This window comes from Carassius carassius, chromosome 17, assembly GCF_963082965.1.
Source record: "Carassius carassius chromosome 17, fCarCar2.1, whole genome shotgun sequence".
Taxonomy (NCBI): domain Eukaryota; kingdom Metazoa; phylum Chordata; class Actinopteri; order Cypriniformes; family Cyprinidae; genus Carassius; species Carassius carassius.
The window spans coordinates 27,075,053-27,087,311 of NC_081771.1; the positions used below are offsets into that span (position 1 = coordinate 27,075,053).

Below are 12,259 nucleotides of genomic sequence, written 5' to 3' on the forward strand. Positions count from 1 at the left end.
GCATTTTTGTCATGTCTATTCATGTTCTAATGCATTTGCCTGCTGGTGTTTTTGTTTATGCACTTTAGTGATCGCTCACAATTTCTTCAGTTTTACCTTTTGAGTTTCAGTTCTCAATGTACCAAGCAGACCCTTTAGGAGTCAGATGACAATGTACTGTTGCACTGCCATGAGTGATTAATTATAACGATATTATAACATTATTATTGCACAAAATAATATTATTACAGCAGTTTAATACTACTAAAGGGCACTCAAATGAAAATTAAATTAAATTTATGCATTTAGCAGACACTTTTATCCAAAGCGACTTAAGTGCATTCAGGCTATCAATTTTTACCTATCATGTGTTCCCAGGAATCGAACCCCCAACCCAACAATGCTCTACCAATTGAGCTACAGGAACACTCAGCTGGCTTTATGTGCTCTTTTTTTTCAGATTCATTACATCCTAATTATGGATTTACATCTAGAATAACTAACAGTAAAGAAGTAACCATTATTCATGGATGTAAGCATAGACACTTGATATCATTTTTACCTTGAAACGGTTGGTTAACTGTCATATGTGACCTTGGTGCTAAGGTCAACATTTATAACTTAAATATAACTTTAAAATTGCAAACAAATGTTACCAGGAAAGACGTGTTATAGGTAACATTCAAAAGATCTCATTTAAAGTGACCTTCTCACAGACCTTCTCAGCCTCGTCTGAGATTGAACTTGGACATTATACGTAGATACACATCTACCAGAGTCGGTTTCTATTCAGTGTCATTAGAAGTGTTATTTCAAGTGAAAATACCGCAACCTGCAGGACACCGAAAGTTACGCAACGATATTTTGTAACACTTTTTTAAATAGAACATAAACTGCACAATCACAATGGATGTTTGTTGAAACACGAAAAACGTGGTCTTATATTTGTCCATATTCTGTATTAATATTTGAATAAACATTTAGTATAATCCATGGCTTCACAATATACCAGTGAAATATATCAACATTTTGATTTATGGTAGTTGTAATTTCGATACTGTGACATTTAATATGAATATATTTGTTATATCCTATTGTTGAATCTCTTGTTGATTTATGCCTTTGACATAAATAGAGCAAGTACACCCGTCTGTGTTTGTCATTTCAGAGGAACCCCTGCCGGATCTTGAATATCGAAGATAGAGCAAGTGTGTTGGGTCACAGTGTCAACGAATACAGCATCGTTTCACTTCTCTTGTTTGACCTACAATCTATGAGCAGTCAATTACATCAACTTTCTCAAAGTGAATGTGTCTGATACAGGTACTGAGATAAGGAATATGAATAAGACATGAGCTGGGAGTGATCAGAGGACGGTGCTGCCACAGAACTCCACTAGAGAGCAGCAGTCAGCTATATTTCATTTCTTTCTTTCTCGTGTAAAACTGTAAATGTTATCCACCATAAAAATGCAGGTGAAAAAATAGAAGAGTTACAGTTACTCGCATGCACATTGGATAATAAAGATGTTATTGTTCTTTATTAATTAAGAGACTACATTAATTTTTTTCACTTTTTAATAACTTAACAACTGCAACACTTTATTTCGCTTAAGGGTTTCAAGGATAACATTCAGAATATTCAGCAGAACTCTGATGCAATACACTTAAAAACTGAGAAGGTAGCCTCTTTAAATGCATTATGTGCCATGAATTCACCAAATTATATTCTTGTGACTGCCTGGCTTTTGCAAAATATAAATTTACGTAAACCATTTTAGTTCCAGCAACACTTAGTAATATAATCCATTTTGAGTTCCAACAGAATATAAAAAGCCAAGAAAACTAAATTCTTTCACACTTGTGTTGTCCAAAATCTGCAAGCTGTTAACCAGGCCTCTAATTTGAATTATTATGATATCATCATAAATACGTAACTCATTGTTGACTGCTTTTTTATAAATACTAGGAAGGATTGAGTTAAAAAGTCAATTTGATGTCAACATCTGATTTTCAGAAAATTATGTTAACAAAACCATGCAAAATTATGTTAACAAAAAGCATATTAATCTAAGTTAAAGTAAACACTTAAACCAGTCATGAAACTCGTAAAACCAAGCCTTTATTTTCTTGGGGATCAATAGAGATTTGATGGGTGGAGCTTCTAGAGCAAAGTTCTGTAATGCACTGACCACACACTCAAACAGCCAGAGTGGACCACAGAACTTTCCCCGAGGAGCCATGGTTGAATGTGTTTTTTTTTCTCTGTATAAGTGTGTCCAAATGTGCATACTAACTTGTGTGGGTATGCAACTTTGGAAGAGGAAGCCTATAAGTCTTTCTGAATTCTAGATTTGTCTTTAAAATGTATCAAACATTTACTGCAACCATTTGGGCTTCAGTCAGTTCGCTGGCAGTTGCCTTGAGAAGGTTACCCACTGAGGACCAATCAGCTCCTGAGGTTCCTGGGAAGTAAAACACATGTTAGAATTTATGTCCACTCTCTAGAATGAGCTGACGTGTCTCCATGCATTAGCAACTTCAAACTGTTGCAACAATATTTAGGACAATCCTAATTTGACACAGCCTGTAATGGAGGTCTTATTTTATACAACCCGCAAATGTTTATTTTGGCATGTTGAAACAAGGAAAAAAATCCAAGTGTGTGTATATATATATATATATATATATATAGATATAGATAGATAGATAGATAGATAGATAGATAGATAGATATAGATATATGAACATATACATATACTTTTTGATCCTATTGTAGGCTATAACATTTCAATTCAGCAATTCAGTTTTGAGAAGCAGATTTAAGAATCAACGATGTAGCCTACATACTGACTTACATATGATTTTGTAAAGAGCTGAAAGCATCCATGTTTTTGCACAGGTTCTCTGCTCAGGTTTTGTATCCAAAACTTCTCGAATTACTCTGTTAAATAGTTGAAGCTTGGCATCACTTTAAGAACTGCCTAAAGCAGTATAATTTAGTGCGTGCGCTTTTCTGAGTTTTATGCATCTTCTCCAAAAACATAAATTATAGGCCAAAGCTACTAATGGAAGTTTAATTCTGGACTGTAAAGTGTCCGCTTACCTCACGGCTGACCGGTGGTTCGATCTCCTGGCTGGAGCAGACTGAATGCATTGCTGGACCCCCTCTCTCTCTTTACCTCTCTCTCCGTCGTTAAAGGAATGTCGACGTGGAGCTGCCAAACGTGAACGTGTCGGGTGCTCATGAACGCGCTCGTCGGAGATCTCCTCCGAGCTCGTACCCTTGGCATAGGTAGAGTGGGCATGGCGCTAATCACAGCTACCTGTCACATTTCGTGGCGTTTTGAAAACTGAACTAAAGGGGAAGACATTCTTGAACGACGGACAATGCATGATTCATCTGAAGCTGTTACATTATGTACATTTTTTTTAATGTAGCCTATTACTTTGTACAGTGTGAATGTTTAATATTGGGAACACTTCATCAAAACAAAATCTTCATAATATTTTACTTGGCTATTGAAGTAAATTATATTTTTACGTAGCCTAGTAGACTCTAAAAAGAAAACGAGCAAGTAGCAGTTAGTATGCCTTTATTTTACGCTTTAAGAAGTTAAAATTTGCTTTTTCGTTTGTGACGGTGAAGACTCGAGATAAAACTGTTTCATCAACATGATTATTGAGGATGAAAGAAAGTTGTAAAGACATGTTGTAAAGTGACGAAGGCATGTCTAGTTGAGTTGAAAGCTGTTATTGGTCGATGCTTTTTAGTAGGCGGGCCAATATTAACATTTGTGTTCTGGTGTTTGATTGGCTGTTGTAGATAGTGGGCGTTTCCTCTCTGTATTTGGATTGTTGGTTGTTACACACGCGTGTCGTCAGATTTGATTCAGAAATATGCTCTGCTGACGCTTGTAATAGACCACCATCAGACCAGTCCTTCAACATTAACTGAAAGACATGGACGACCCTTCGGCTCAGTTTCAACACGAGGTAAATTTAAAACAACAGTATTTTGAAACCAAATATATTTAGTGAAACTTTACAACATGGTCTAGGTTCATGTAAATCCACATAAAATGTGTGGCAACTGATGGAAAAGAACTCATTTGTTTGTTGGAAAAGTCCAATTTTTGAGGTTGTGTAATACTAATTGTAGAACTGACGAGATGATCTTAAAAGTTACCTGCAAAATGTATGCAGGTAAAAATTCAAATAGAAAGACAGGACTAGCCTATTAAGAATTATAAACTTACTAAAGCATTGCAGTGTTCAAAAGAAATAAAAGAAAGCCATCAAATAGTATTGTTTTGTGAAATATTTTATATATGAAGTTTGGACTTTGTTTTTTTTTGTTTTTTTGTTACCTTCATCTTGAAGTAGTGTGTGTATATATGCCCTGCAGTTAAAAAGTTTGGGATCAGTACGTTATTTTTTTAATGTTTTTTTTTTTTAAAGAAGTTTATAAAGCTCATGAAGGCTGTATCTATTTGATAAAAAACACAGAAAGAAAAATTTAGTTTTGTGGAATAGTATTTATTAGTTTTCTATTTGAATATACTTTAAAATATAATTTATTCATGTGAAGCCAAGCTGAATTTTCAGCATCATTACACTAGTCTTCAGTGTTACATGATCCTAGAAATCATTCTTATATGCTGATTTATAATCAGTGTTGGAAACAGTTGTGCTGCCTGCTTTATAGTTTTTGAGACCTGATACTTTTTTCAGGATTATTATTATTATTATTTTATTATTATTATTTTAAATAATTAATACTTTTATTCCGCAAGGATGTGATAAATTAAATTAAATGGATAAAAAGTGATGACTTTTATTTCTTTTAAATGGTGTTTAAATGGGCTTTTTTTCCATCAAAGAATCGAAGAAGAATTGAAGAAAAAAGTATTGCAGGTTCCAAAAAAAAAATATTAAGCAGCACAACAGTTTCAACACTAATAATTATTTTCAATAAAATATAGTAACATTGATAATTATAAATAAATGCAACAATTAAGCATAGAACATAAAATATAATATAATATAAATATAATTTAAAAATAAATCAATAAAAGTTAAATAAAATAAATGCAATCCTTGGCTAGCACAAGAGACTTCTTTTACAACCCTCTTATACAACCCTAAACATTTGTAGTGTATTATCATAAATAAATAATGAGTAGTGAAGCTATTTTGAAGGTCTAGCACAGGGACCTTGTATATTGATGTGCTGATATAATATATGTATACATGTTCTTAAAAAAGCAATTAGAGCTTATTTCTGAACTGCAAAAGAATCATTTTTTTGTATTTGTATATCGAGTTGTAAGTGGGGAGTGGAAGGCAGTCAGAAAAGCTCTGGGCCCAAGGTCTCTGTAACTCTCGGGGAGGCCACCTACATAAAATTAGTCTCATCTGTCATGAATTCAAGTAACTGGGTTGGTTAAATAAACATTTCACTTTGTGCACCTGATCCAGACACACCCAAGACTGCACCACTGTTTTAGGGTGGGTTGCCATTTACCCCAATAAGAAGAGTTGATTCATAAATCAGTTATCTTTTATGCACACAAAGATCTATCAGCCTGTCTACACTTTAACACAGTTGCATCATCACACACCCAGCTGTAGGCGTGTGTATTCACCTTTCACTCAGCTTACCTTTATACCTTCTTTCTCCCAGTAATTATTGTTCTGAAGTATTTTTTTTGTTTGTTTTTTTTTATCTTATGAATTGTTTTCACTTGGTTGCACAGCGAACTAAATTCAAGACCTTCTACGTAAGCTGAAGCATTTATTTACTTGCGTGACTTCAGTGAGAGGGCAACGAGTTCAAGGTGTTTATGACTGACTCCATTACAAATGCTGTGACCACTGCTTAGAAGTTTTGTTTGTGTACCAGCTTATAAATTGTGTTCAATCAGAAGACCGCGGTGTCATGGCCTTCAGGTTAACACACACACTTTTTAGACAGAAACACCAAAGCTGGAATGGACATACGTTGATTATAGGGTCTGAAAATGGTGAAATATGCTTGAAAACATTTTTAATCACAATGTGCATCTATATCTCACCTTGTAAACACCAATGGCAATATCAATCATTGATAGTAAATTAAAATGACAGTTAAACTAGGTTACAAATTAGGCTTTAAACCATAGTAAATGACAAGCTGACTCCTGTTGTTCCCTAGTGTGTGATTCTCTGAGAAGACCAGGTCATAAAAATGGCAGTTTTTTACTAAACTACAGAACTAAACTACTTTTTTTTTCTTTGCAACTGTAACATTTTGTTTGCTCACTGGGGAAACAAAATTTATTTTGAACAACCCCAAATAAATCTACATATTTAAAAAAAAAAAAAAATTCAAAATAGCCAAATATATATTTGCTAAAATATGTAAAAAAATATATATTGTGAGTTATTATTGGCTAAATATATTTTCAACACACACACACACACACACACACACATATATATATATATATAGAGAGAGAGAGAGTTCATTTTTAAAATGCATTTAAACTTTAAAATTGTCTATAACACATGAACATGAACATATATCATTTACATAACAATCAAGGAACATATACACTAGATACAAAAAATGTTACATTATTGAATCATCAAATCTAGTTTTGATATCCAATAGGCTATTCCACAAACATGTATTTAGCCTCTGTTGGTCTGTTGTACCTGAAGAAAGCTATCTTTTAGCATTCCCATTAATCTCAACACACTGAAAAAAATGTTATGTTGACTTTACTTAATTTTATTATGTCAAGGGGTTGCACGAAATACATTTTTCTAAATCCATATATATATTTTTAGGTTGAGTGTACTTATATTTTATGAATTGGTTGTACTTATATTTTATAAGTTGATTTTATTAATAAAAAAAAAACACACACATGCTGCAATGCATGCTGGGAGCCATGGATGAGTTTTGTACTACAATAGTACCCAGCATGCATTGCAGCATCTTTTTTCGTCACCATTGTTGAGGTTCATATTCTGATTATTCATGTCTGTGTGTGACTAATTGCTGTCATAGAAGAAAGATGTATAAGCACAAGATAATTGAAAAGTCCTTTTTGGCTGATTATGACAGAACCACTGGCTCTTTGAATGTTTTTTATTGTAAACATCCAAACTAATTATAAACCACCTATTTAGTCTGATGTTTGACTCTGAACAACTCCATAATTGATGATTGTCATCAACAAAATGCTGAATAACAACCAATATCTGATAATATTCTCTCTATGATTTTGAGTTATAACAAACATGTCTCATAAACATATGGTTACAACAATCAGAGAAAAATAAACTGAGACAGAAGTCAAGGGTCAGGAGCCCAACTAAAGCAAACACTGATCTCTAACATGGTTACTTCAAATTAAACAATAAATCAACATCTAAACCTTAGTTCATTCTCAATTAGATCTTCTGTAGATGTCTGACAGAAATAAAGTCAGTCTGGTTATTAATAAGTGGAGCTGGTGATGCTGTTTGTGGGGTTGTTTAATCGGACTGGAAACTCTTTTTGGCGCCTGTGAAAATGTGCATTTGCGCGCATGCGCACAGCATCAACTTAATATTTTCATGCTGAATTTTATTAATTCACAGTGCTTGGATTTAAATGCATGTAATTCGTATAAAACCAATTAATATTTATTAATTAAATCAAAAACTAAATTTAAAAGGATTAAACTAGCAAAATTGAAATACGCTTAATTTAATTAGGGCCATAATCATTTTTTTCAGTGCAGCAGCTGGTCTGCTTTACTTCCATAAGTACGCAGTTTGGATTCTCTGCACATTGGATCATTCAGGTGTTGTTTTTAGAGCCAGTCACCTAAGCCATAACTGGATTCATGCCACCCAGCCAAACATTTACCCCTTGTCTGAACTATTCTGATCTGCACTGAAATGAACTTGTCTGATGTGAACTTCTCTAATCTGAACTGAATTGTATTGAAATTTATGAAATTTTTCTATTTGTATTTTCAGTTCCACATCTGTAGTGTGCACTGTAGATGTCACTGACATTTACTTTAAGTAGAAAACAAAGCAGAGACACAAAGCACTTTATTGGTCTAGTGTCATATATCAGGCTCCCTCAGTGGCAGCACAACCTCTGACCGTACAATCAGGGCTCATAAATGCATTGATTACCTTTTTATCATATCAAAAGAAGTAATTATAACTGATCTTACATCAATGATTCTCAACCTTTTTGACTCCAAGGCCCCACATTGTCCACAATGATATTCAAAGGCCCCATAACTTTTCCAGTCATTCATAATTTACTGGATAAGTCAGAAGAAATATTTTCTTCTCTGAAGTTTGCTTAGAAGTTGTCTAATAATTCGCTCAGTTTAATTAGTTTTGTGATCAGGTAAAATTAAAGCATGTTTTACTGTATTCATAAAATAAAATGATCTGCCTTGATAGTGTTTATTGTTATTCCATGCTACAGCAACCTGAAAAGTTTACAGGTGTATTTGGGGAGAAGGCACCTGCCAAGCAAATGAATGTGAATGCAAATCGCACACAAAAACATGACTGGTATTGCTAGAGTTCACTGAAAGTTTATGCAAACATGCTCTTATTGTTATACCAGTGTGCAAAGCCACATCCAAACATGGTCAATTGTCTGTTTTACATGATGTCTTTCTGGATTTTTAGGATTTGATAGATATTTTATGGAGACAGGATGTCGATTTGGGGGTGAAGCGAGAGATCTTTGATGGATGTCTTCGGCAGAGAGAGGAGGAGATCATGAGAGCAAGAGAAACAGAGTTAAAAAGTGAGCGAGAGCTTGAAAGGATCATGCAAAGGTTACAGAAACTAGACAAGGAAACTGGAGAGTTTTTGCCTAGTCCTTCATCTGTGAACTCCCAGGTGACCATTTTAATAGCTCCACATGAACAAATAGCAACAAATAAACATCCCTAAAATGAATACATCTCTCAAAATAACACCTGTGTGCACACCCACACACTCTCTATTGTCAAGTGTTGCTTACAGAGCTATTTTCACCATGTTTTAGGCTGTGCCCTTCTCAGATACATTGCATTCTACAGAGTTTACTCAGCGTTCACCTGTTACCCAGAATCCTCTGCTGTCTGCACTTCTTTTGTCTCAGAAGTCTCAGAAGCCTCCTTATCAAGAGCAGGCTTTTAGTGAACTGCTGTCACTGCCAGACTTACAGGTATTTATGTACACAATGCAGAAAGATGTACACAGACATGCCTCAACTGGTGCATGGTTGGCATTTCATTTTGGAATAAATTTTCCTTCTTGCAAGCTACATTAAATTTGGGTAACTGTAAACTGTAAGAGGCTCTGGTAATTTTAAAGCCACTGCATTTTTTTAAAATCACTTATAAGTCCGCACATTCTTAATAGAGTTGCCTTAGGAAAATATATTGAGCATTTATTGATGATTTAAATGAAATGTAAAAATGACTAAAAGTTAACATAATTGACAGATGCCTAAACTGTTGTTGGTATAGCTACCATAAAATAAAATATCTATAGTTTAATATATTTACTTATGTATTATTTATAAATTGTAACTACAGTATGATTCAACTTGTTTATTTAAAATGTGCTTTATTAAAAAATATATATGTATAATATGTTTGCACAAACACAATTTCATAAAAGTATCTAGTTGTCAAATCCTCTTAAGTTACATTCTGTTCTGCATATTTAGGTAAACATTAATACCAGATAAGGGATTATTACCAAGTATCTAATCAGTAATATTAAAAACGTTAAAGCAATAGTAAATAAGTTGAGGTGTGTGCTTATTTGAGATATGATGAGTTAATGTTTAGATTGTATATCATAGTATAGCATGAAGGTAATGTCCCCACTATCGTTAAAATGGCATTGTGGTGACATATCACAATTGTCTCTAGCATGGCCTTGTCTCAAACAGCTCACACAACCCCACTCCTCCAAGTCTAGCATGGGTTGAGTAATAGACTGTAGTAGATCCTCTGCACCAGCAATAGGGTCCATCGCTGCAGGTAGTGACTGCATTGAGTGTGCTTGTGACCACTATCCTGTATCAAGCAAATAGCAAGTGAGACAAAGAAACTTACTGACCCCATACCTTGAAACAGTAGTGTAAATATTTTAGATCACCATGTACAGCCTATGCACATCTAAAATCTCAGTGGGCATATGAATAATACGCAATCCATCGATATAAATGTTATATTTTTAATACAACGATTTGTGACTCCAAAATGTTTTTACGAAATATGTATACTGTGGAGGTTGCAAAATAATATCATACCTCTTTGTTAACTACAGAATGGAATTATCAGAAATTTTTTTTCTTTCACAAAACAAAAAAAAAATGTCTAAGATAATTCAAATACGGTTTTGTTTCTCTGTTAGTATTATTTGGATGTCCTGGAGTCTGAGGGCTCAAGCTTGCCCCTAGAGGATATCACCGAAATCAACCAAAACCTGCCCGAGCCACAGAGGGAAAACTCAACAGATGTGCTGTGTGACATCACACAGACAATATCAGACTCTTTTGAGGTTTCTCAGCCTTTGTCATGCATGCCCTCTGATCCCGTAGAGATCCTGGAAACATGCATACAGACATTCTCAGATCAAGGAAATCCTACACCTTCACCTTCAAACACAATTTACAGCTGCAGTACCCCTGACAATCAAGTGATTTTACCTAAATGCCACATAAACTCAAGCGATTCAACCCTCAGTGAGTTTTGCCCATATACCATCAATACCAGTAAACCTGAACAATTAAATTGTGCACCTGGAAGGGACGCTCCACAGACGCTTTTACAATTTGAGGAGCGCCACGTTCTGCTGGGGTTTGATGACTCTGTTTCTGTTGGCTCTTTGGATTTAGAGACGTCCCTCTACGCTGCTGACACCTTGAGTATAGGCCAATCAGACAAGGATGAGCTGGAGAGCATCCAATCAGATTACACCGATCTGCTGCCTTTATCTATACACTCTGATGCTGTGGAGGCAACGCTGTATGAAACTGTTACGTCTGCACAACACCAAACTCAAAATGAACCAACACCTAAAAATTCAAATCAAGCAAATCCCTTAACCACAAGCAGAGCTGCAGGTGTCCGGCGCGTATGTCGTGATGAACAGCGGGCCCAAGCCATGAGTTTGCCGCTTAGTGTGCATGACATCATCAACCTGCCTGTGGAAGCATTTAATGAAGCCATCAACTCTTACAAACTCAGCAGCGCTCAACACACCCTCGTCAGAGACATTCGGAGACGTGGTAAAAACAAGATGGCAGCCCAGAGCTGTCGCAAACGAAAGCTGGATAGTTTCATTGATCTCGAAGACGAGATTGAGAGGCTGAAGAGGGAGAAGGAGCAAATCAAGGAAGAAAATGTGAGGAGAGCTAGAGAACTTCAAGAGACGAAAGAGAAGCTCAGGAAACTTTACAATGAGGTGTTCAGACGGCTGAGAGATGAACATGGAAACTCCTACAACCCTAGAGAGTACAAACTTCAGCAGAGCACTGATGGCACAGTTTACCTGCTGCCACGTGGCACAGCCAACAAGACAAATACGCCAACAGAGGATTTATCTTTGCTTTATAATAAACCTGAAGTACAGCAAATCTCTTTTGGTGATTGTAACTTTACACACCAGGGACTTTAGTTTTGGGATGTTGTGGTCTTGAGGAATCACAATGTTTGTGTCTGGCATGCACATTCTTCTACTATTGATTCTGTCAAGGGAAGTTGGTTGAGTGACAAATACATACGCATTATCCCCCAGCCGCTGTTTTCAGCCATGCAGTACGTTACTGTCTACTTGAATAGGTAAAGAATGAAATCTACAAAATTGTTGTCAATGTTACATTTAAATGACAATGAAATTGAACAGCTATGGTATTATACATTTTAGCTTGAATCATGAGGCTGATCCAGTCAATGGAAATATATACATACATACTGTATATGTACATATATACTGTGTATGTGTGTATATACACACACACGCAAAACTGTTCAAAGGTTAGGTGTTAAGTTTTAAAAAAAGTGATCAAACTTGCATTACAAACAGTAACGACTATGAAATATTACAATTTAAAATAACTGTTTTCTATATTTTAATATATTTAAAAATGTCTTTTTTTTTAGTAATGGCAACCCTGAATTTTCAGCAGCCGTTACTCTAGCGTCACAAGATGTTTCAGAAATCAATTTAATATGTTGATTTGGTGATTAAGAAATGTGTAGTTATTATCA

At 35.1% G+C, this 12,259-nt stretch overlaps 1 protein-coding gene across 1 annotated transcript; it reads left to right on the forward strand.

Annotated features, from left to right (window-relative positions):
- Nucleotides 1-3,634: 3,634 nt before the first annotated feature.
- On the forward strand, nt 3,635-11,690 carry LOC132161452 (transcription factor NF-E2 45 kDa subunit-like). The gene is made up of 4 exons (XM_059571515.1): nt 3,635-3,974; nt 8,673-8,888; nt 9,037-9,198; nt 10,401-11,690. Exons 1-4 carry the CDS (start codon nt 3,942-3,944, stop codon nt 11,664-11,666), a joined length of 1,677 nt encoding a protein of 558 aa, XP_059427498.1. The 5' UTR covers nt 3,635-3,941; the 3' UTR covers nt 11,667-11,690.
- Nucleotides 11,691-12,259: the final 569 nt, after the last annotated feature.